This window comes from Thunnus thynnus, chromosome 11 (genome assembly GCF_963924715.1).
Source record: "Thunnus thynnus chromosome 11, fThuThy2.1, whole genome shotgun sequence".
NCBI lineage: Eukaryota > Metazoa > Chordata > Actinopteri > Scombriformes > Scombridae > Thunnus > Thunnus thynnus.
The window spans coordinates 18,061,854-18,088,278 of NC_089527.1; the positions used below are offsets into that span (position 1 = coordinate 18,061,854).

Genomic DNA, 26,425 nt, shown 5'->3' on the forward strand with positions numbered 1-26,425 from the left:
TTCAGCCATTTTACCTGAGTTTTCTCTTTGCTTGTACATAATAATAATTGTAGTCCACATTATTACAATGTTTGTTTAACCAAAGGTCCTGCTACAACACAGTAAAGCTGTAGACACAGTGAAGTGGTGAAAGATGCTGTCACTGAAATATTCAGCTTAATATTCATCAGACTGGTCTTTTCTTCTTGGCACTGGGTGTAAGTGTGTGTGTGTGTGTGTGTGAGAGAGAGAGAGAGAGAGAGAGAGAGAGAGAGAGAGAGAGAGAGGAGAGAGAATTTAATATGTTTTTTTTCTCCCTCATTGCATGACTTAACTCTGTTATAGATCACAGAGGACTTGCTTCAAGCTGAATAAAGCAGCGTCATCATGAAAAGAACATGAGACCTCTAATGTTCAGATTCCACCATAATCCTTTCTTGCTCTTGCTTTAATTAAGGTTATCAAAACCACTTCAACATTACACTCTCTTGAGTAAATGCCAGGATCATATTAATCTACAAGTTAAATGATGAGGAAAAACAGGTGGACAACATCTTTTGCATTTCAGTCATCTGTGTGCTTCGGTGGGAGCAAGAATCCAGAGCATCTCAGAGAGGCAGGTATGAGTTACACATGCTGTATATGAACGGGGTCATGCAGATGCCTGGCAGACATGTCTGGTCTCCAAACACTGGCCTAGCTTCCATGAGATGCCAGAGTCAGGCTGGCGCCACCGTCTCCAGCTGGGCCAAACAAGATGAGCTGGCTAACACTTCCACGCTCAGAGGTGTCTCTCATCATATTTACAGCTCCCTTAACCGTCCTCTCCTCAACAAATAGCATTACATCACTGACCCCATTTCAGACCAACTGCAAAGCACAGCGCACAGCCAACACATTTCACCACCATTTACTATCACTTGAATTTTCACCTGCCTGACATCCACTTTACACTGTTCATGGATTACCAGGAGCTCTGAATAATGAGAGATTCTCATTTCTCATTTGTTGTGGATTTGTGTGTCTATAATTTGGCATATCATGACAGGCGGTAACAGCTGCTGCATGAGTACACATTGCAATGCACTCTGATGGAAGCTGTGATGATGAAACTAGGGTGACCTGATTTATTAGTACACAAGCATCTGCACAGGAAGTATTTCCATATGGATTTTCTAGGGACTTGACATGGGAGGCACGGAGGCCTCACTCTCTAAAAAAAAACACCCCAGGCCCATCTTTTGCAAGTGGGCGGAGGGTCTAAAATAAAATCAGCTGTCACCGTCTGGTCGTTGGACAGAGGTGAACACATACTACTGGAGCTGGTCTCCAACACTGACTGGGATTTGCTTTTGGCTTGGAAAGACCCTGCAGGCTGGGGTGCAGTGGCCATCGTGTGGGATTCTACCTATTGAGCTCATATTTCTATAATTCACTATCATCCTTACCTGGTAGGTAATGAACACTCTGAGAGAGGTGTTTGTGTCTTTGTGTTGGGTGGGATTTTGTTAAATATGTAAACGATTTTAGGCTTTTTAAATTATATTTTCATGTTAACCAATCTGTATGCAAATAAAATGATGATAGGTTATAAAAATCTCCTGGCAAATGGGCCACCAGAAATGAAGGTTTTGATATTTACACAGAAAAACATTGAAAGTTATTTGATGTTTGGCTTTGAATAAAAAAATCTTGATTGTATTCTCTCATTAACATTATCCTCATGCTGAGTATCCCTGCACTCAAAATACAGGGACAAAATACAAATCTAATGTTAGACCTGCAGGAAACTAAACTGTGACTAAAATACAAAATTAGCTCTGGAATTTTAAATTTTGGCTCGAGGAAAGATTCAATTTATTTTCTTAACTAATTCCAAAAAGATGGAGTTCTGAGCTGCTGTGCTGTTTGTACCAAGGCCAGTTCCTCTAGGTGTTATGCTGCTCTACTTCCACGTTGCCAGGCATGCCATGAAATGATGAATACTGAAGAGTAATTACCAATAAAGTAGCAACACAAGGTTATCAATGCAGACTATCTAAAAGCTTTTGGAAAGGAAAGCCTTGACCCCCAAGCTTTCCTCTGTATTTCACAAAGAAACACGACCCTTTCATGGTTATGTTTAAAATAGGCTTGATTTATTTTTGCAAGTACATGGCGCCTAGATTACTTCACTTTCTTGTTATTTGAGCTCTCAAGCCAACCTGACGTGTCATGAGATAGCTTAAGACTGTTGACAGATTTTTCTGGCTACAATTTTTCAGTTCCTATCACAACATTTAACAATATATACAGTATTCCTGAAGTTCAAGGACTGATTTGGAATTGGCTGCAGTACAGAATTTACCACTGGTGAAAGTTTTCTGCTTAAGTCAAGATTCATCATTTTTGAATGGCCTAATTTTAAGAGTCTTTTAATACTTGCCTCTTATCTCCCTTAACAGACTGATTGGTTTACACAAACATACCCACCATCCCTCCAAGGCTAAAATAGGTCACCCTGGTGGACTGGTGAGCTAGAAATCAATAACAGCCAGCAAAATACTGAAAAATGCCAATAAAAAGCAGCTTACAACGGTGCAATGCACCACTGGTTATTATGAAAGGTCTTTTGGCCATGATCCGTAGAAACCAGCATCAATGAGTTACAATTACTAGAGGTTCACTTTACTTTTAAATAGTTTATCACTTGTAGCTCTCTGTAACTCAAAGAACTGACTTTAAAAAATGGATCTCATTTGGGATTTCACTGACTCAGTACTTTATTGAGCTTTCACTACTTTGAAAAATAATATGCAGTGATTAAATCTGTCCTTCACTGCCATAAATAATATTACAGATTTCAAATATAATCTCACAACGCCAGTCTGGCAGCTTTTGCTGAAGTTTTCCTTGATATTACAATAAGTGTGATATGGATGTGGTTTCAAGTGCTGCTTATTCACCACAGAGCAGAGCAGAGGTTTTGCTTTATGCTATTAAGTCTCTAAAGTAATTAATAGTCTTATGGAGATTTCTCAATCATCACGTATATCCACAACAACTGAGGTGTTAATACTTTGATTTTGCAAACAGAGACAAAAATGTTGAGTCAACAGTTGGCCAGATAAGGAGTCTGTGAGTTGGAAGAGTTTATTATGTCATCGACTGTCTTTTTAGCACATTGCAATACTCTGTAAGGTTACAATAATATTCTTCTGGTTCTGGACTGCTGATTGGTTCAATTTCCAGACATGAATTCAGTCTAATTATGCCTGAGATGATCACTAATTCCACATCCTGGTTTATCTCCAAAATCATAAAAAAATGATATCTATCTATCTTGATTGGATGTGCAGTCTACAAACAGCGCCTTTATCGATACAATATGAGTGGTAACACACTGATTTAATGGACCAATCACTTCTTTGATGTGAGTCATGAACCTCTTAAAAACTCAATGTGATCAGTTCAGTTTGGGATTGACAGTACTAAAAAGGCCTGGACCAAAATCACCTCACATCATAAAAAAAACTGTCACTCCAGACAGCTGCAAGTTTCTATATGTGTAATAAATCGTTTGTGTCCTGTGAGTAACTGAACGTCAGAAAACATTGGCCTAATTGATTTAAATAATGTCCCTCTAGAGCATTTTGAATGTATTATTCATGAGAGCACTACCTGCACTCTGCATGACAGCCCTCTTTAGTTTTCTTGGTCAATATATCATCATTTTACAAACCGAACAAACATCACAAAGTGGATCCAAACAAGACTGGTATAGTTTGCAGTAATGCATGTTTAAATAATCAATGTATGAGCCATTACCTGCTATAAACAAGAACATCTTAAACCAGTCTTAAACTTATACTTTAAAAAAGTCATTTTCTTTGTACTTGCAACTAATCTGGCTTTCAAAACATTATAGCACAAACAAAAAGAGATCTGACATCCTAAGCAGTGTTTTAATTGCATGTGTTTACAACACTAAGTATTGTGCGCTACCTCTTCATAATTAGATGACACCTTCTGTAATAACACACGTAATAAGGATTTGAATTTTAAAACAGTTTTTGGCTCTTATGTGCCATAGCTGCTGGCAGCGCAAGTTTAACCAGGGCAGGACTTCCTGAAAGATTTAAACCAGAGGAACCGGATTCACTCTGTGGACTCAGAGGTCATCCCACTGACCAACTGTGAGGCCATGTACCAAGCAGCTGTCTCCAAGCAAGCAGACAACACCATCTACAGCGGGGTACTTTAGTTTGTGCATGGACATGTATTGTTTCAAACACAGCATGTAGTTACTGTACTATACCTACCAGAGCTGCCTGCGTTAAAAAGAACACGTGTCATTAAGACTCAACTATTCATGACCATAATTTGCCATCACTATATTGGTTTGTTTGCATTCCTGCTGTATGTTGTATATAGTCTCCAGTTGCTGAAGAGCAGTTAGGATTGTACACTAGCTGTGCCACACTGAGCTGGTATTGTCACCATTATTGTTGATGTTGTCATGCAGTATTAGTGGAGGTGATGACAGTTTTGCAGCTGGGAAAGGAGGGGGGTCAGCAGTCTTGCATATGCAGTACAAATAGAGGGGAATGTATAAATAGAGGGGACACATGAGACTACCTTCACTGGGCAGATTATAGAGGAAGGTTGTAGAAAACTTAAAATGTTGTCGGCTTTACTTTGCAAGAGCTTTCAGAAGTCAAAAAATTTGGAGCTATTATATGCAGTACAGTGTGTGTGTGTGTGTGTGTGTGTGTGTGTGTGTGTGTGTGTGTGTGTGTCTGCAGAGAGAAAAACTGCATAAACCGCACACAGCATTATACCTGCCACACACATACCAGAATAGCCCTATTAAGCATCAGTTTGATTTCAGGTCATGTAGAAGTGGAGGCAGCTAATGATATTTCCTGCTTCATTAGGTCATGGAGGAGTCGGAGGTCTGTTCCCTGCCTGGGGGACTTGCCAGTGTGAGGAAACAATTTGAGACCCAGGAAACTGCAACATCACATGTAACCCAGTTCCATTTTCATCACAGAACTGTGCAGGTACACGTATGAGAACGCAATTTACGCATTCATGAGACTAATGCTACGAGCATGAAAGAGACTGAGATGCCTCCGGTTAAATGAGGGTAACATTTCTACAGACCTGAGGTGGTTTCTGATTGCACCTGTACTTTTAGCTTTCTATCTGCATCACTGCATGGGGAACTTTGCAAGTAAAAAATGAATATTAACACTGAGGCTCCTATTACATCTTATTGCACCAATACCAGAGCAAAGTGTGTGGGTTTAAGTTCCAGATATTACTTGACATTTTTACCAGCTCTCATGAAAGCCTGCAGGGCACTTTCATCATACTTATGTTGTAGCCCCATTCAGTGGATAGAAACTTAACAGAGCAAAGAGAAAAAAGAATTTCTTACTTCTTATTTTGCTTTGAGGTACAGTATGACGGAACAGCTTGGGACATTCTCTGTCATCATGCCTCTATCTGTGATTAGTCATTTCAAACTGTAGTGAACAGTCTGTTCCAGCATCATCTCTGCATGGTATTCAGTTGTATAGTATTGGTGGAGTAAATGGAAGTCGAGTAATTTCACATCTGTGGCTATGACGAGGATCATAGACACAGATGTGAGCCACATTGTGCCATTTTGGGCAGACGAAGGTGACAACCGTGAGAGAAATATGTTGAAATCTTTGGTCGTCATTCCAAAATGGTGGTCCTAGATCGCACTGTGAGACACGTCTCACTGATGTTTCTGACAGTGTCAGAAATTTTGACCCATGTCTCCAAACCAAACCAATCAGAATACAACATGAAATGACACAGAAGACACTGGTCAACACAACATTTCCTGAGTGCCATTTTTTAATAAGGTTTAGGGGGAAAAAAATCAAACACCTTCTCCTTAATACATCCATGGAACACACAAAGTAAAATGATGGTAAAAGTGACATTTTAAAACATATAAGCAGTGCAGATGGATGACATAAGCTGATGACATGTTACCTTGCGAGGCAGCTGGTTTCACAAGATCACAAGATTACGCAAGAATCCATCTTGTCAGGCATCAAGTTATGCGCTTGTGGCCGAACAACTGGTATTTTGGACCAATCAGCATCCTAGAACTACTGGCAGCTACGGGCATGGTTTAGGTGTGACGACAGCGAGAAGCAACAGCCTGTGATAGATGGTGATAGACAGATGGTTCGTCCAATCACCCGCCAAGTACTTTTTGAAAGTGCCTGCCCTTTCCCAAACAGTTTCTAAGGACATCTTTGCGCCAGATGGTTTGTACACACAGAACCATCTGGCGCGTCAGGTTAGATGACATGCCTATGTTTTCATATACTTTCTCTTTTTACATGGTAGCACTACGATTCACCACATATTCATGGCATAAACTGACATGCCTCAAACTGACACACATTGTGACCAAGATTTTATTAAACCCGTCTTGCAAAGCGTGACATGCAATAAACTTACACAATTGTTGTTGTTGCACAGTCTAAAGGCGCTTTAAGAAAGTCCTCTTTGTGTGTGTGTGTTTGTGTGTGCATGTTTGTGTATGTGTGAGGCATGCACACATTTTTCACTGTTTTTGACAACCACTGTCTTCATCTTCACAGGAAACCTCAAACTCCGGGGTGACAGTGTTGAGCAGCAGCAGGCAGGTCATCCCAGGCAGTCAGCAGTTAAACTTCAGCCAAGAAATGATGGTACTGACTAAACTCTGTCACCATGTTACTGCAGGCAGTGTAGTAAAGCTTTACAATCAATCAGATTTGTGTAATTAATGTTTGTTTAGTTGTCGTTGATGGTTTGGGCTGAGATTAAAAACATTATATTGAACTGAAAAATTAGTTGCATTCATAGGGAAATGTAGCTAACAGGTTAAAATTCTGTGCATATTTTTTTTTCTTCATTAATTTCTTTTCACCTTTTCTCATTTTAAATACACATAGGTGTCACACAGCGACAATAACTTGGAATCCAGTTATGAAAACCATCAAAATGAAGGTAAGACGTTGTTTATATATTTCTGTTTTCTGCCATATGCACTGTAACTGTCATCATGATTTAAGGCCTGCCTTTATATTTATGTGCTGACTTTTAGAAGAGGAGTTTCCCAGGTACACCACAAAAGAACTGAGGGATCACTTTGAAAGAACAATAGAAGAGGCTGCTCCACAAAAACTAGTTAAGGTATTATTTGCACTTCACTTGAGTTAGGGAAAAGTATTAAACATATAAAAGTATATAATATTTAATGTAAAGAATGAAGAAGACTGTATTAACTGTATTTTTAAGTACTGAATGTAATCATTCACTCATTATGGTGGTTTATTTGTTTGTGCCTACAAGGAGCACAATAAGAAGGACAATTAACCTTTCAATGTATTTTAATGGATTTACAATATTATATTATCCCACAAATTATATTATATTTACCCACAAATATAATTTTTGTTCTTTAATAAGATTGGACGTGACATCAATCGATCTAAGTGGTGCTCAAATGTGACACAAAACAACACAGTGACTAGTGAGGTGTATGAAACATCAGCCACTGAAGCATCAGAGGACACAATGGCTGCAGTGATGGATTATGAGGACTTTCCACCCCCGCCGGCTGAGGATTCTGATTATCTTCCACCCCCACCTCCAGACTTACTACAAATGCCATCAGACAGCCAAAATATGCCTGAGTGCCATTACTCACCTGAGCCTGCAGAACCAGAAAACCCTTCCAAATACCCACTCAACAAAGAGGCTTACTTCAAGCAGAGGAGTATGTATGAGCTGAAACGTCTTTACAAGCACATCCATCCTGAGGTCCGTAAAAATATTGAAAAAGAGTACTACAATGACTACAATGAGACTGAGAACAACCAGTTAGAGAGCCAAGAGTACATGTATGAGGATGATGGTGGTAGTCCTGATGATATCAATGACGAAGACTATGGGGAATGGGAAGAGATCCTCCCCGGGGAGGTGCAGGCAATGCGTTGGATGTTTGAAAATAAGCCACTAGACACCATCAAAGATGAAACTCCAGATGAAGACGAGGACAACAAGAAAATAACTGAGCAGGAAATAATTCTTGGAAAAGATGTGAGACGCACAGCTTGGATGTTTGAGACAAAACCAATGGATAAGCTGGGTTCAACCAATACCAACTCAACAGAGTATAAAAACAAATTCAACAAATTTGACAAAGGAGATGTACGTGCTGCAGCATGGTTGTTTGAAACCCAAACAATGGACACTCTAAACAAAATGCATAAGGAGGAGGATCTGACAAAAGAGGTTTTATTCACAGAAGAGGATGGAAATGCTACCATTTACATGATTGACAATAAGTACATGGAAAGCCTTGGGCACACTGAGACAATTGACGAGAGCCACCTGCTGAGTCTAAGGTCAGTATTAGAGGAAATTACTGATGAGGTGAAAACTGTAACAACCACTTTTGACACTCAGTTTAAATGCATCATCATGGGACAATCCAGCCAGATGCTGGAGATTAAGTCTGTGCGCAAAATTGAAACTGAATTGGAGAACTCTATTGCCTCACGTTGGCTTTTCGATACCCAACCTCTTGATGTGACAAGCGGAGAACCTGACTCTTTGAAACTTGTGTGTAGTCTTTCCATGGAGGACAGCAACAAGGGAGACTGGGGCAGGTGGTTGTTTGAGATAAAGACATTAAATTCTCTAGATGAGTGGGAAAGTTCAAACATAGAGACAAACGAGATCGTTGGAGCTGATGTGCGCAAGCACTGTTTAGTGTTTGAAACTCAGCCAATGGATTTTCTGAAGGATGATTCCAATGCCAGACCTCAGTCCATTGAAGAAATTATCGGGGGCAATGTTAGATCTGCGAGACACTTTTTCGAAAGCAGCCCTCAAGCAGAGAGGAAGATTGGCCCTGAGGTTGGAAAACTTAAAAAAGCAGCAGTAAATGAAGAAATAAAAGGGGATGTGAGACATCAGAAGTGGCGCTTTGAGAGTCAGCCTTTAGAGCATATAAGAGAGGAGAAGAAAGAGATTACTCGCACGGTGAATGTTGAGGAAGACCTCACACAGGAGGATGGCACAAGCTGCAGGGCAGATGTTCGCAAGAACTGCTGGGTATTTGAGACCCAGCCAATGGATACTTTAAAAGATGATTCAAATACTCGCCCCTTGACAAAAGAGGAAATTATTGCAGGTAACGTGAGATCAGCTAGAAATTATTTTGAAACGATTCCAGCTGAGGAGTTGAAGGAGCTTGCAGAGGTGGGAAAACTGAAAAAAACAGTAGCCCTTGATGAGGAGAGGGGTGATGTCAGACATCAGAAATGGCGATTTGAAAGCCAACCCCTGGAACAGATTAGAGAGGAACAGAAGGAAATCATCCGAACAATCGACCTGGAAGAAATTGATAAAGTGGATGTGTCAAACTACAAGTACATGTTTGAGAGCACAGATTTAACTAGAATGGATGAATCTCAGAAGATTCTCATAGAGGGTGTAACATCTGGTTCTGTGAAGTCAAATAAAAACCTGTTTGAGTCAACTCCTTTGTATGCCATGCAAGACAGCTCAGGCCACTTCCATGAGGTGAAAACAGTGCGCCGCGAAGAGGTTGTCAAAGGAGATGTGACAACATGTAAATGGATGTTTGAAACACGGCCAATCGACCAATTTGATGAAAGCATTACTAATTACCAGATTATTAAAGGCATATCCAAACAAGAAATAGAATCTGGTGATGTCAAAACTGCAAAGTGGTTGTTTGAAACACAGCCTCTTGATGCTATTAAGTACTTCAGCAATATTGAAGATGAGGAAATCGTAAGTAAAGATCTTGACATTGTGAAGGGTGATGTGAAAACCTGCAAGTGGCTATTTGAGACAAAACCAATGGATGTCTTGTATGAAAGAGTGGACTTAAAAGGTGAAAATGAATCTGAAGAAATGCTTAAGGGAGACGTCAAAACCTGCACGTGGCTTTTTGAGACACAAGCACTTGACACTCTCCACGACGAGACAGAGACCGTTTTGACAACATGCACTGCAAATCAAGAGGACATTAGAGGAAAAGATGTAAGAATGGCTTGTTTTCTCTTTGAGACTGAGAAACTCGAGGACCTCACTGGAGAGGAGACGGACTCTTTTAAGCGTGTCACAGAGATAGACATTGCGTCTGGAGATGTGTCAAGGATGAAATACATTTTTGAAAACCAAACATCCGACATCATGACTTCTACATCTGAGGAAGTAATGCACAACCTCAAGAGAGTTCAGACAGAGGACATTCAAAAAGGAAACGTGGTGAACTGCAAATGGCTTTTTGAAAATCAATCCATAGACACAATACGCAATAGCGAAGAGGAATCGATGAGCAGCCGCACAGTGAATGACGTACAAGGAGGAGATGTAGATAAGGGCCGTTTGATCTTTGAGACCTACTCTTTAGATCAAATTCGGGAGGAATCCTCTGAGACGGACACAGAGCTGATGAAAATGCAAAAGATTGTCCGCGATGATGACGAGAAGGGTGACGTGAGAAATTACACCATGATGTTTGAAACTCAGCCCCTTTACGCCATTCAGGACAAAGAGGGCCATTACCACGAGGTCACCACTGTCACAAGTGAAGAAGTCACAAGTGGAGATGTAGTTGGAACCAGGTGGTTGTTTGAAACCAAACCCCTTGATGCTATCAGGGACACAGATGAGGTTTATATAATCAAATCTGTTACACAGCAGGATGTGCAAAAAGGAGACGTCACCTCTGCCAAGTGGAAATTTGAGACACAGCCTCTTGATAAGATTGCTGAAGAAAATAAGGCTTTAATAAAGACTGTGGATGACATTCAAGGGGGCAACGTTAGAGTGAATAAACATCGTTTTGAGTCTGATGCCCTGTCACAGGAATCTGTTAGAACCGTTAATGTGAGTGAAATACAAAAAGGTGATGTCAGGACTGCAAAATGGAGATTTGAAACCCAGTCCATTGATAAAATAAGAAGCATGAGCTCTGAAAACCTGATTGAAACAGTTCAAAAGGAGGAGGTTGCAAAGGGAGATGTTAAACAATCAGTCTGGCTCTTTGAGAAAAATCCTCTTGACCACATCAAAGAGGTAGATGAGGCTGAGGATACACCTGTCAATCAGGAGGAAATTCCCAAAGCGGATGTAAAGACAACAACGTGGCTCTTTGAAACGACACCATTTGATGATTTTAATGAGACGAGAATGGAGAAGACTGAAATCCTGGGCAAGAGTATCAAGGGAACGCTCGACGAACTTTACAGTCAGAAAATGGTGAAGTCGAAGGGTATACTCATTGAAACTGATGAAATTGGAGATGTTAGGATGGCAAAATACCAACTGATGAATAAGCAGGCTCCAGAGATTCAACGAGAGGAAGTGATCAGGGGAGATCTGCAGACTATTATGATGAACCTACTGAACACACAGGAAAGAAAGGAGAGGCAGATAGTCATAGATTCAGAGGAGAAGGGTAATATCAGTTCAACAGTGCAACAGCTTTTCAACCAAGAGAGAGACAGCAGCATTGAAAGGGAGGAAATATTACGAGGTGACATTCAGGAAGCTATAAACAACCTTTTCAACGAGGACGGGTCAGCCAAACATGGAATACTCATCCAGGAGGATGAGAAAGGAGACGTACAGATGACAATATATTCCCTTCTGAATAAACAAGAGAGTGTTACTGCTGAAAAAGAGGACATAGTAAGAGGGGATATAAGGAGTGCTCTTCAAAGGCTGTCCAGCACAGACAAGAAGGATATCACAGTGAAGATAACAGTAGATGACACTGAAAAAGGAAATGTCAACTTTTACTCCACTTGCATTGAATCTGGGGCTCTAGATTATCTTAAACAGCTACACGTAGAACCTGATGAGACTCTACCTGACAAAGAAGAAAAAGAGAAAATTGTTGGAGGCGACATCAAGGGCACAAAACTCATCCTCGGTCGTAATCAAACACAAATTGAGCGAACAGTGGAGGATGTTGTACCAGGCGACGTTCACAACACAGTGAAAGTTTTCATGTCAGAGCCAACCATCTCATTAGAAGGTCTCCAGAAGGAGGAGATAGTCAAAGGTGATTTAAGGGCCACTTTGAATTCGCTGTCTGAGTCAGTGAATCAGGCAATTGTTGTGGAGAAAGAGGAAGTGGTGAAAGGCAACATACCAAAAGCTCTGCAGTGCCTGGAGAGGGCTCAGAAGCGGTACAAGGAGGTGGAGAAGCCAGATATCGTACCAGGAAATATCAAAGGGGCTCTGAGATCTCTCGAGAAATCTGCAACTTCCAGAGTTGACGCTGTTGTTGAGGATTTAGTTCCTGGAGATGTTAAGGCCACACTGAAATCTCTGGAGCTGGCAAAGCAAACAGTGAGGGGTGTTGAAAAGGAAGAAATTGTGAGGGGTGATATTTACACAGCAATGCAAAGTTTACAAGATGCCTCCAGTGAAAGGAGGAAGTGTCAACAGGAAATAGATGTTCAGGGTGATGTCAGAGGAACGATTCAGCTCCTACTGGAGCCCTCAACTTCTCCAAAAATGCAAAGGAGCGAAAGCCTTGAAGGTGATGTAAGGGGTGATGTCAAGATGTCAATAAAGTCCTTATATGAGACACAAGAGCAAAACCAGCTGGAGAAAGAGGAAGTGATAAAGGGTGATGTTAAAGGTACTATTAAATCGCTGCTGGAAACAGCACAGCGGGAATCTCCCAAAGTCAGACATGGAGCATACAGAAGAGTCAGAGTGAAGCAGAGGCCTCCAGTTAAAAACCTAAATGTTGATGCACAGAGGAACATACAAAAGATAAAAACTGCTAAATTGGTTGAAACATCAAAAGAAAATCACTCCCTCTCTAATGAAACAGAAATTGTTCAAACAAAGTCATGTTCTGTGGAGCAGTCCACCCAGCAAACAAAAACTGTTGTGGAGCACAAAACTATCACACAAAACCACGGTATCAAAACATTAAAGACGGAGTTCCGTAATCTAAAGACCAACTCAAAGGGAATGATAAAAGCAGATAAAACTAAAGTAAAAACTGATGTTTACATCCTAAAACCAGAAGTGCCAGAGCCTGATCTGCCTCTTCCACCTCCACCTCCTCCTGTGGTAGACAATGACCTTCTTCCTCCTCCTCCTCCCACTCCTCCTCCTCCCTCTGTTGACTCTGACATTGATCACCTTCCTCCTCCACCACCACCACTAACAAGTGAACAGGACTTCCTCCCACCACCTCCATCTCAACAAGAACTGGAGAGCATGCCGACAGAGATAATTCATCCTTCACCAGCAAAAGCAAAAAAGATGACGGTCAAAAAAGTGAAAGCTCCCGTTTTACACCCGGTCCCGAAGCTGGAGCCTAAAGTAGAATTCAGTAAAACACAACAGGTGACATCTAAGACAGTGGTAGAAATGAGCCAAAACCAATCGAAAACTGCAGTGCACACATCAAAAACCATTTCATGTGAAATCCCTCCACCACCACCTGAATCACCACGACCACTAAACAAAGTTTACATCTCTCCTGTAAAATTCACTCCTCCACCCTCCCCTCCTCCTTTCATGAGAGGAAAAATGAGTAAATTCACCACACCATTAATAAAGGCAGAAGAAAAGTACCGGATGCTGAGGGATGACAACACACCCCCAACCACTCCAACTCCCACTTATATACATGACTCAGTTACTGCTGCTCTTGAAATGCTTTCCACCAAAGATGCAGAACAGCAAAATAACAACACATTAGAAATCACACAGGCGAGAGCTGATAATACAGCCTTGAATGTTCATTCAGACTCTCTATCATGTGAGTTATCCAAGCAGGTTGTAGTCTCAAATACCACCCAAAGCAATGTCAGTGCTAGTCATGAAAGATGCCTCACAGATTCCACCGTTATATCTTCTGCCAAACAGCAAATGGTTTCTAATGAGAGTTCTAAGGTTGTCTCTGTTCAAAAGACCTCATCTGTCTCAACTGTTAGACAAGAAATGCATACCACTACACAGAAAACAGTCTCTGTTTCTTCCAAAAAGTCGGCTCAGTCTGTCATGACTGACAAAGTCCAGACCTCAATCACTGATGTTGCTGCTGATAAAAAAACAGATGTAAAGAATGAGAAAACAAAGGGCTCCAACAAAACTGAGGATAAAAAGGAAGATGAAATGCTCATGTGCTCTGAGAAAATCCCTGTTCAAATAGTGAAAGCTGAAACAACTGTTACTATTCAGGAGAATGTAAATTCACAATCTGAGAACACGAGGACAAAAGATGATACAGCGCCAGAATTAACCAATGCAATTACCTGCAATCAGTCCTCCAAAAAAGAAAATGTCACCTTGGACAAAAATGTAAAAACGTCCAAATCACCACAGCATGATGACAGGAATACTGATCATTCTCCTCCTAAGAGCCAAGAGAAAGTTTCCGATCAGCCAAAGCAAACAGAAAAGGCAGCTGCCGATACAAATGGAAAAACAAGCAAACAAAACCAAAAGGCAAAAAAGAACAAGAAGCAAGAAAAGCAAGGAGATATAAAAATGTCTGACGAGAGTGAGAAGCAGGTGACAAAGAACAATAAGCAAGAAAAGCAAGAAGACATAAAAATGTCTGATGAGAGTGAGAAGCAGGCAAAAAAGAACAAGAAGCAAGAAAAGCAAGTAGATGTAAAAATGCCCATTGAGAGTGAGAAGCACGTGACAAAGAACAATAAGCAAGAAAAGCAAGTAGATATAAAAATGTCCGATGAGAGTGAGAAGCACATGACAAAGAACAATAAGCAAGAAAAGCAAGTAGATATAAAAATGTCCGATGAGAGTGAGAAGCACGTGACAAAGAAAAATAAGCAAGAAAAGCAAGTAGATATAAAAATGTCCGATGAGAGTGAAAAGCAGGTGAAAAAGAACAAGAAGCAAGAAAAGCAAGTAGATATAAAAATGTCCGATGAGAGCGAGAAGCAGGTGGAAGTGAAAGAAGCTATTGAGGTGAAAGTGATCAGTGAATCTAAAGAAGTAAAGACAGAGTTAAAGCAGGGGATAAATAAAGATACTCCCCCTCCTGCTGCTGTCAATGCACCTGCTGTTACCCTGAGTGTCACTCAAAGCCAACCAGAAACTCCAACTCCAACGAAAAAGAAAAAGAGGTCCAAAAAGTCCAAAGGTGGTGCGAAGTCAGGTCAAAGTAAAGATATTTCCACAGAATCAAAGACAGGCGTTATCGAAACCAAGACAGCAACATCTGAAAAATCCCATCAAACTCAGGAAACAATTGCAGTCACCCAAATTCACAAAAGTGTAAAAGAGGAGCACATTGAAGTCAAAAAAGAAGTCATTACCACAGAAAGCAAGGATGATCAGAATTCCCAGCACCAAAAAGCAGTTGAAAAGCATCTGAAGGGATCTCAAAAGAAGAAAGGGGTGACAGTTATTCAGCAGAGCGCAGAGGAACCTCCAGAAGAAAGTAGGGATGTCCCAATTATAGTGACAGGCGAGGAATCTCAGAGGCGACAGGTCCAAGTGTTAAGCTCTCACATCACAGAGATACAGACAGTTTCAGAAAAGAATGATTCACAATCTGTGAAAACTCTGCTTGATACACTTCCAGATTGGCTCATGAGTCCAGAGAAAAAATGTGAATTGGAAAATGGTGCTCAGAAAAATGAGGAAACTCTTTCAGATGTGAGGAAACTCGCAGAGATGAAACTGATGCATCTAGAAGATAATGAGACGATGGAGAAGCATGAATGTGAGCCAGTTTCTGAAAAATCTGTGTCTGGCAGATCAACACCAAGAATATCCAAGATCAGTATTGGTTCTGCTAAAATAGAGAACCAAACTAAGAAAAAGACCACACATGAAAAAAGCAAAGAAGAAATGAGTCAGTCCAAGTCCATTGACCTGCGGGCTCCCTCGCCATCACTGAGGATGCGTTCTCCCTCGCCGACGTTTATCACCATCGAGTCCACACGTAGAACTGACTCCCCGCAGAGAGTTACTCCATCACCTACCCTTCTCCACAGGCCGCCCACACCCCCCACACCGCCGCCACGCAGGTGTGACACACCGACATCACGCCTCAATAGAATCACACCTTCTCCAACATTTGACAGAGCAGAAAATTTAGCTCGACTCAAGGACACGACAGCAAAGCTCTCGCGTGGCGTCACCCCACCGCCACTCCTTACCCCACAACAAATCTCAGAGAAGAAATCAGAGATTGTGGAATCGCCTGCATCATTCCATCGGCAAATCAAAATTGAGTCTCAGGTTGTTGAGTCTTATTCCAGTACAACAAAAAAGAGTTCATCAGAGGAGGTTCGGCAGGCTGATACAAATTCTGCAAATGCAGAAAAAGATTCAACTAATATGTCAGAGGGTTTGAATGCAAATGAAACACAATGTAAGTCTGAGACCAACCTGCCATTGTGTCAAAATGCCCCAGATCTTCCTGAAGCCTCAGATACTTCAGAGCTATCATCTGCATCTGTAAAAGAAAAGAGAGAGTTTTTCGAAGAGTCTCCTAAGGCTGAAATTAATAAGACCTATGTGCGAAAGGAGCCCATTGATATCCCTGAAAGACTGGGCCCAGACACAGAGGAGTGTGAAGAAGAAAATGAGAACAAAGAGAAGGATGAGCTTCCCAGGGCGGACTTGTCTAGTCTTGTAAACAAATTTGAATCACCAGAAGAGAAAATATCTATCAGGAAAGAGCTTATCTCACTCGCAGAGCGGCTTCACAATGACACTGGAAGCACAGATTGTGACAAAGAGAATTCAGACATCCTGGAACAGGAAATGCCAACTTTTGACATTCAGGCTATTAAATCTGTTTTTGAACTGGATGAGCAAAATTCCTCATTCAGAGAGGAGAAAAAGGATCAGGAGGAGGCAGTGTCAAGCCTGAGTGAAACAACAGTAGACACTTCAAAGCGGGAAAGTCCTCAAGAGACAAAGGGAGACTCACGGCAGAGCACACCCCTCCCTCCTCGGAAAGATGAGGTAGAATCTTTACCAGGCTTCACTGAAACCAAATCAATCACAGAACATTTCTCAGATGTTGATGAATTTGGCAATAAGGTCACCGGAACAATGACAGCTGTCACAAAGCACTCAGAGAGTGTATCAACGCAACGGGTTCCTTTTTCCTACGCTGACGCAGTTAAAAGAAAAGCTGTGAAGCCAACAGAGACCTACGAGGACGATGCTACTGAGAACTTGCTGAGGAATTTCCACAAAACATGGACAGAGAGCGAGACGGTTTTCAAGAGTCTTGGCTACACAGTTTCCGAGGAAACGACATCACAAGTTGTGTCACATCAGACGAAGATTGTCTCATCCGGTAAAGAATTATGCAGCATGAAACAACAGGAACTAATGGCATGGACCACAGGATGCACGGATGGGATATTTGCTTGTCCTGTGTTACAAAAGCTGTATTTCTAATTTCTGCATTGCATGGATTGTGTTGACTTTTCTGTAAACCTAAAATTGTTAGTAAAGTAAAATTAGGTCTTTAGCACAAACACAATTCTCTGAACACAGTGTTAATAATACATTTTTGCACATTTGAGTTTGAAAGTTCACTCTTGAATTTGGGAAAAGTAGTTTGACAAAATAATCTTCACTCAAGGTTAATTTACCAGCTTTTTCTGAAGCTTTCAACTGCATTTCATGGTCTTCATCAGTGAATGGGGTTTGCTCAGTGGTCATGGGGTTGTTCAAGAATCAATCACAAAAATCACACATTTGCCTCAGGGGTTTTACAATCTGTACAGTAACACAACATCCGGTATTCTTAGACCCTTGATTCAGATAAGGATTTGTCTTTTTTTTTCTTTTTTTGTACATTGTTTGTTATAAGGATGATGTCTTTCTAAAGACTAATTGGTTTAAAGGACAAGTTTGTAGGATTTAGGGGGATCTATTGGCAGAAATGGAATATAATATATTTAAGTCTGTTTTAATTAGTGAATAATCACCTGAAAATAAGAATTGTTGTGTTTTCATTACCTTAGAATGAACCCTTTATATCTACATAGGGAGCGTGTCTCCTTCCATGTAGCCTGCCATGTTGCACTGCCATGTTTCTACAGTAGCCCAGAACGGACAAATTAAACAATGGCTCTAGAGAGGGCCTTTGGCATTTTTTGCGAGTTTTGCAGCCACCGTAGGTTCTCCTACACGCTTGAAAGGGGAGGAGGAGGGGGAGAGGTATTCGGTTATTGCGATCTGAAACGTCACCGCTAGATGCCACTAAATCCTACACACTGGTCCTTTAATTAGTCTAATTGGTCATGATAAGTACTGTAGCCGTATTCAATTTTCAAGAGGCTGCCCATTAGCTGACCAGCATACAGCCAGCATACTGTGCCTTTCCAATAGGAAAATTACAGTATATGCTGTTTGAAGGCTTCCATTAAACCACATGACAATTTATTTTGTAGCGCTCACAAAATCTGCCAAAGTGCAGCGGAGGGATGAATGGATGGCTGTGCATGCATGTGTGTTAGTCGAATAAATCCTGAGGAAAAATAAACTGAACCATTTTGCTCTCATGACCGCTTTAAGGTTTTTTTCAACAAAAGCATTTTTTTTAATGGAAAAGAAATCTATTGTAGTGCTTTGTAATAACAAGATTAACCATAATAAAAAACTGACAGAGAAGCTTTCGCTGTTTGTTGCATTGAGAGGCAGCTCAAAGGAAATGCTATTCATACGGGATGAATGAAAAAATCTAACAATTTGCATTTTATTTTCTTCAAACAGACTCGAGTTCCGAAGTCGGAGCTCTGTGTAGTATGTCGGAGACGAGCTTATCCGATGGATGCTCTGATAGTGGACAAAAAAAAGTACCATAAATCCTGCTTCTGCTGTGAGCACTGCAGAAGTAAATTAAGGTAAATATGGCATTAATTAAACTTCACCATAAACTTGGATATTTCCCAAAGTCTTTGAATATTGCTATACTAATTAGTAAAGGCCTTTTCCATCAATGTATAAAAAGTACAAACTATATCATGATTTTGATGTGGTGAAGCTCTTAGTGAAAGATTACTCTTTTCTCTTGTAGCCTGGGAAATTACGTCTCTCTCCATGGACATTTCTACTGTCTACACCATTACAAACAACTCCTCAAGTCCAAAGGGAACTACGATAATGGACTCGGACAGAAACCTCCCACAGGAAGTGGTGGACCCATCCCCTCAGATGAGAAACTTGAATGGAGATATTCCATGAGCAGCCTAAATTCAGTAGACAGGGACAAAACACACAGTGGTGAAAACGAAATGACAAAAATATTTGATGAAAACAAATCACACAGCAACAAAATATCTGTAGTTTGGCCTCCACAAGCTGATTCCCCAAAGAAAGCCTTTAAAATTGAAGAAGACATCCAGCTAACTAAACCACAGTGGCCACCTCTAGATAATTCCCCAAAGTCACCCAAACACCAACACAGAAAGGCTGTTCCAAGAAGTGTCCTGTGAAATAAACTGTGTACTTTAGGCAAACAAACCCAAAGAATAAATGCTGAAGAAAAATACTAGCAAAGAACTGTCCTGTACTGTAGGTACAATTAAGGAATTGTTTGGTTGAAGGTGATGCAGTGAAGTGATTTAAAAGGGAGCATGAAAAGTATATGGAAGGAAACTGTGTATATACTTGTAAATGGTGTGCGAGTGGAAAAGCAGGTTGTAATAGTAAGTACTAGAGGGATAGATGTGGACAAAGTGTGGCAAGTGGATGTAGACATGAAGCGATGTGCCTTGAACTGACAGGCGTCTCCCATATGCAATGTTTCATTCATTGCATTTTATTTCTATTTTCTCTCATGTTCAGCAGTGACACTGATGTATCATTTAGTATTTGACACGAGATCCAATCAAAGTTGACAACAAAAGATTAGTTTTAAACTGCTAAAGCAAATTAATGTCTAAACCTGACAAATCCCACTGCCCTTGAACATAGCACAGTTAAATCATCCATGAATGGTATTTTGAAATATGATTCGGCTCTGTTTCTTTTTCACTCCTTTTGTTTTACTCTAGATAATTATTGGTTTATACAATTGAATCTTTTTTTTTTTGCTACTGTATGCTTCATGGAAATAGTTTCTGTCTGTGGACTCTGCTGTTGTATTATTTTATCAGGGCTTTTATCTTTCAACATACCAACATTTTTGCCTTTTTTAGCACCTGGTGTGCAGACTACTAAAAAGGAAGTTGGAATGATTTTATTTATAATATTTTAAAGTATATAATATAAACAAGTGAATTGGTAATAATCATGTTTGTTTTGGACATTTGTATCCTATTTTGAACAACAAATATTTTGCAATGAAGATTTTATTTTCTAGATTAGCCAGTTCTGCTTGCTTTGTACAAGAAGATTCCTGATTTTGTCATGCTGTCAGGCTGGTTCTCTTATGTTATTGCTGCTCCAAAGGCAATAAAACATTGAATTTAATTGTTTCATTTGTCCTTTTAAAAGTCTATAGCTAACTTTAGCACAGATATAAGGCAGCATCAATGTATTGTATGTGAAACGTGAATCTCTGACTGTATCTACAAAGTTCATCCACATCAAACACAAAGAGGACATACTGTCGCACAGCTTGTCAGATGTGTATCTGGCGGAAGCAGCCTACAGGAGACAGGAGCAGGTCAGCAGATACTTTTCACACCACCGGTATAATCTCCTTTAGAAGCTATCCCCACCCTGGAGGGGATTTTGGAGCTCAGACGGCAGGTGTGCCTACAGTAGACTAGGAAACCATTTTCAAGTAGGGAAAACTAGAAACTAAATATTAAAGAAAGGCAGATGGGAGACAGGTTGAACACATGCAGTGTGATACATGAGCACATGTCTTGAATGAATTTTACAGCCAGTCTAAAATGGGCTTATGACCAAATGTGGTTACTCATCCTCTTACTGCTCCTCACTGGAGGTGCCTGTGAGCTTAGCATACAGTTTGCCACTGACTTTGAGCACTTGTAAAACTGTGAGACAATAGATATGTCGATATATATATTTTTTTATATAGAAAGGTTATTGTCTTACCACGTGAAGAAATATGTCAAGCATTACTGAGGTTTTGAATAAGCTAATATTTAAAGTAGGGACACATAAACATAATTATTTTGTGCAGCTGTGACATATATACACTCATTATATTTTGTAAATACTGAAAAATTGCACCAGCCACATACACACAGGGCCAATATACACTTAATACATATATTTTTTTCTTATTTATCTTTCTAATTCTTTGTTGCGCACAAGCCTTTTAGCACATGCACACATTGAACGAGAATGTCACAAATATATATCTATATAAATAAACATTTGTGGAGATATGTCTACAAGCTTTAAGAGGCTTACTTCCTTTAAAATGGAGTATAATATAAACCAAACAATAGAACACCTCAACACACACTTGCTTGGTTCATTCAGCTATTTTGTCTTTGGATGGATTTTTCTGAACATGAGCAAAACATGTTGTTTCATGTAAAAAAACAGTTTGCAGGAGTCAAGCAGGTCTATTTGCGGACGCACGGCACTGCACACCCACTTGGTTAGATTTACGCATGAGTGAGATGGTTAAGGTCGAGGTAAGAATATCAGGGGGTGTGTCTTGTAGTGAAGTGGGTGTGTCGTGTAGTCTGCAAGACTGCAGATGGACCCTGCTCGCAGGAGTTCACTGGAAATTCTCTCACAGCGTCAATCTACCTTGCTACTACTATCTGTGTGTGCAGTCCTTACTTTCTCCCTGTGAGCGGATTGGCACAGTGTCTATCGGATTACACTCTGATTGGTCGGCTGTGGCTCGTCAGGCGGTGCGTCAGCCCAGTTGCACTACCATCATGTTATCACCCCCCCATCCAGTCGAATAACAGTGCTGTGGGATGCTGGAGGAGGCAGCAGCGTATCATCAGGACCACAAGTCTGACTTGGATGCAGAGGCGCTGAGTGAGGTAGGCATAACAAGGATGCTTTTTAAAAAATATATTTTCTATCCGACACACGGTTTGCAGAGCAGGTTGAGCTTCACTTGTGTTGGAGAATCCAGAATGATGGGGTGGCTCTACTTTTTTGTTATTTCTGCAATGTTGGTGGATTCGCCCATCCGCATATAGTAGTCTGTCCTTTTTAATTTCTGTGCGTTTATCCGCATGTTTTCAGGGATTAGTATGGCGCTTTGATCTCTCTTTCAGTGCGTCCCGGTTATGCCCGTCTGTGCATTCAGTGATGCAGCCACTTTGGCTCAGTCCCCATTCAGCACACACTGATATCCGTCCTATTTGGCGAGGGCTGTCACCTCTGCTCTTACGGTTAGAAATGCGTAGGTTGTCCAGGACGTTGGGAGGAGCTGCTGGGCAAGTTAAAACTGAAGCCTATCAAACTTTAAACAGATGTATGTATTCATGTTAATGTGATTTTTTTCTCTCTCCCTTATCTCTCTCTTGCAGAGAGCTGGTACTTCTTAGAGTATCTTAAAAATTAAAAAGTAGCCTAGGCTATTAGACTTATGATGAATGTGTAAAAGATATACATAAGAAGAAGAAATGGTCATTTGGATCCTTCTCTTAACTGGCACCCAGCATGTAAAATGCCCCCCCCCCCCTTTTCAATGGTCCTATTAAGAATGGTCTTTGATGTCAAGTCTTAAAATTAACCTACTAAAATACTGAAAATGAAAGTTCTCTGACGTTTTTTTTTTACACATGTCAGAGTCTGATGTTAGAAACTGGGCACATGAAATGTTTTGCCCTCAACATATATGCCCATCATATACATTGTGGTCGGCAAGAACATTTATGTCAAAGAGTTTTCTACTATTGTACTACAGTATGTACTGTATCTGTACAAAGCTGGCATTACATGCTGGAGAAGGTCGTGAAAACAAGGTGTGTAAGTACAATGTAGGTGTACCTTTATGGTTAAAATCCAGCTGAGTGAACATCACTTTTAATATTCATACTCAGTCTGTTAAAGGAATTGTAACAACAGCCATTATTCTTTAGAATTTAATTTAATTTTGTTTAAGCAGTTGTATCACAAAATATATGCTGAAAATCATGTGTATGGCTGGGAATGTTCAAAGTCAAAAGTGAGCGAGCTCTCCTGGGAGCCTGTGTTTCTTCTTGCTGCCGTCGCCGGGACATTTTAGATCATTATCTGGATCAAATGCTAATCCTCTTTCTCATTGAGCCACATGATGGTTTCCATTACATGTCCATCTGCCCATACAGTAAGTAAGGTTCTGTGCCAGACTGACTGTGTGCCTGAAAGCATATATTTGTTTATTTTGTTAACTGGGCTTGTGCTTCTACTATAACTCTGTCTCTGTCTCTGCCCTGCTTACTGTGACTGCTCTCACTAATCACATTTCTGCAAGGTGTAATTAGTCTAGGAGTCTAAAGCCTTAATCCGCGGTTTAAGTGTACTGTATCTTTGCTTAGTCAGTGTTGCGTCCCTTGTTTATTTGTTTATTTGTTAGGATCCCCATTAGCTGTGCCCTGAAGCACAGCCAGTCTTCCTGGGGTCCACATTTAAAAACATTCATTAAACATTACAATCAACACAAATGGCAGACATAAGACATGTATTAGAGAATAACAGTGATGTGTATGAGTAAAACGTACACTGATGATTCTCTCAACAGAGTTACCAGCAAAAACTACAAATCTGCATATGCATAGCATCCTAAAAATACGATGTTCCTAGGTGTGTCCTTATTTGCTTATTAAACATTGATTTTTTTGTTATTTTGTAAAGAATTCCATGTTTTCATTGCTCTATACTACTGTATGTTTAAGGAAATTACTGTTTGCCTGGCCTTCTGTTGCCAGTCTGGTGATATATATATGACTCTAAATTGTGTTTTAATTAACTGCACTGATATGATGGAGTTTTGGATTATAAAACTTTCCATGTTGAGAGTAGAAGTGCAGCGATCAGCCTGTCTTCAACTTTTAGCCAGTTGAGATGGAAGTGTGTGCTATTGATGTTAGTGCCATACAGACACTGTTCTGTACTAGCTGAAGTTTGCTTCCATCTTTTTTTGTGGCATTCGCCCACATTATCTAGCAGTAATCAAGCTGCAGAAGAATAAGAGTACTTAATACAAGTTAAGTCAAATCAGACGTAAGGTATTTTCTGCATCGCCTTGCTTCAACGAATGCCTGCCCATTCTATTGACAACAGTGTCGATGTGTTTTAACCATTGTTGTCAAGAGAGATGCCAAATAGCTTGGTTTCCTTTACTTGCTAGATGGGTGTTTTATTTATAAAGAGTTTAAGCTCTGGTTCTCACCTTAGAGAATGATTTGAACCAAATACTATGCTTTTTGCTTTGGATATGTTGTTTTCAAGGATCCACTTTCCGATAATATCTAGCTCCCTGCTCAAGATGGCAGTCAGATCAGCAGGTGTTGTTGCTGATGCGGGTACTGTAGTGTTTTTCTTAAGCAGGTCTATAATCAGCACTTATTTAGATGTTGTTAATGTGTTTTGTTAAGAGCTTTTGATTAAATAAACTATTACTTAAAGTCTGCATGAAGCAAGTGAAGGAGAAAAAGCTCTTATTTTGACTCATAGATCTGATAGAATAATGGACACTATTGCTTTAATTCTTACTTCTCAGTACTATCCTGGAATATAAATCTTATATATGAAATGTAACTTCAGGTTTTGCTTGCAAATCTATGTAAAATAAATTCTCATCTCTTGTATTTGAATAATATTGCACAATGCGTTCTGTCCATGCAGGGCTGTAATGGCTATTGTATCAAGTAAAGATAATAGCACACTATTTACTTGTCCAAAACCGCAAGGGCAAAGGCTTGCTAATAATAGGTTTACACATGCACATCTTCTTTTCTTGCTGTATATCTGCCAGCTCTCTCTCTTTTCTAAAAGCACAGCTTGACAGATTCTTGACTAAGAAATCTATAACATCTCCTTTCCTCTTTCAGAATGGCAGGCCAGAAGGAATGGCAACTTCTTCTGAATTTTCACAATAAATAATTAGGGCAGAGAAACAAAACAAACAAGGGTTATATCACAATGCAAAATGTTTCTTTGCAATTCTCTTAAACCACACTGAAACAGATTTAAAGCACTTTGGTTGTGTGGGCTGTAAGAGCACAATGATTACTCAGGGGGGAACTCTTTCAATACATCAAGTCAGGGCAGCTGCCAATACTGAGTACTGATCCAACTCTAGTGCTCTGTCTTGCCCAAGTTTAAAATCTGTACATCTCACTTCGTAGAACTTATTGGAAATCATTTATATGCGAGGTAACAAACATAAGGCCAAGAATTCCTGTTCCACTAAAAACTGAGTGAGCAGCCCATCAAACTGAAAGAATGTAACTGATAGTGGAAGCACTGACAAAGAAACTGCATTTAATGTGGATGAATCCACATAATAAAGTCAGTATAAGGCGTATGTGATTGGTGCAGCCCTACAGGGGCAACTAGCTCACACTGTTGATGAACATGTTGACTCTTAAGATAATAGAACTTTCTGTTATATGCAAATTTTGTGCATGGAATAGAAATGGAAAATTACAACTGTTCCACATCATTCAACTAAAAATTCAAATCCCAATATGCATAGTCTCTTCATTTTACAAAGCAGAACTATACAAATATGTTGGACAGAGCTATAGAGTGAGTCCCAGCTCCACATTTCAATTAACATACATGAGGGATACACATACATAATGCACCCCAGTACAACACCACCACCCACAATGATCTCAATAATAAACATAAAGTAGAATTATTACCTTTCTGACAATGACAACCTGAACTGAAAATGTATAAACTTCATAAAAGTAGAATTTATGGCAGAGCTGTTGTATTGGATTGCCTTAGATTGCACAGGTGCTCCTAGTAACGTGCTTGGTGAGTGTATACAATGCTAAAACTATAATTAATTAACTGATTACACCTCTTCTTAGGTTGAAGTTGGACAGAGCTGTGCAGCAAAATGGATAAATATGTAAAGGAACTCCATATAAGCCACACAATCACAAAGATAAAAATTTTGCAACTCTAACAAGTGCCACAAAATTCAGGGAGAGTCGAGGAGATTAAAAAAAAACAAACAAACAAAATAAAAACAGTCTATATATGCCCTACTAGTTGTGAAAAAAAAGTCTAATCAGCTAAAACATCTGAAAACAACTGTGTAGCAGTACAGGACCTTTAACCTCATCATTTATCTTTGAGACAGCAATCTAGAGGAGAGTTGATTTACTGTGTGTGGCTCCTCCTCATATACTGTGCAGCGCATCGCTCAGAAATTGATACATTTTGTTGTTCATGTTAAAATTTTATGCAAATTTTATGCATTTTTCCAGTGTGAACATGCTACATGATATATACTGGAAAG

The 26,425-nt window shown here is 40.1% G+C and overlaps 2 protein-coding genes across 2 annotated transcripts in view; both read left to right on the forward strand.

The window, feature by feature from the left end:
* Window positions 1-1,266: 1,266 nt before the first annotated feature.
* Window positions 1,267-20,487, forward strand: xirp2b (xin actin binding repeat containing 2b). Its single transcript, XM_067603495.1, has 9 exons — window positions 1,267-1,430; window positions 4,052-4,213; window positions 4,896-5,021; window positions 6,612-6,701; window positions 6,948-7,002; window positions 7,100-7,188; window positions 7,465-17,359; window positions 18,787-18,917; window positions 19,091-20,487. The coding sequence occupies exons 2-8, from the start codon at window positions 4,163-4,165 to the stop codon at window positions 18,876-18,878; spliced, it is 10,398 nt and encodes a 3,465-aa protein (XP_067459596.1). The 5' UTR covers window positions 1,267-1,430; window positions 4,052-4,162; the 3' UTR covers window positions 18,879-18,917; window positions 19,091-20,487.
* A 1,184-nt stretch (window positions 20,488-21,671) lies between these two features.
* Window positions 21,672-26,425, forward strand: part of b3galt1b (UDP-Gal:betaGlcNAc beta 1,3-galactosyltransferase, polypeptide 1b) — a 48,105-nt gene continuing 43,351 nt past the window's right edge. The window contains exon 1 of the mRNA XM_067603496.1: window positions 21,672-21,995. The gene's annotated coding sequence lies outside the window, so the exon portion shown is untranslated. The remainder of the gene's footprint in view (window positions 21,996-26,425) is intronic.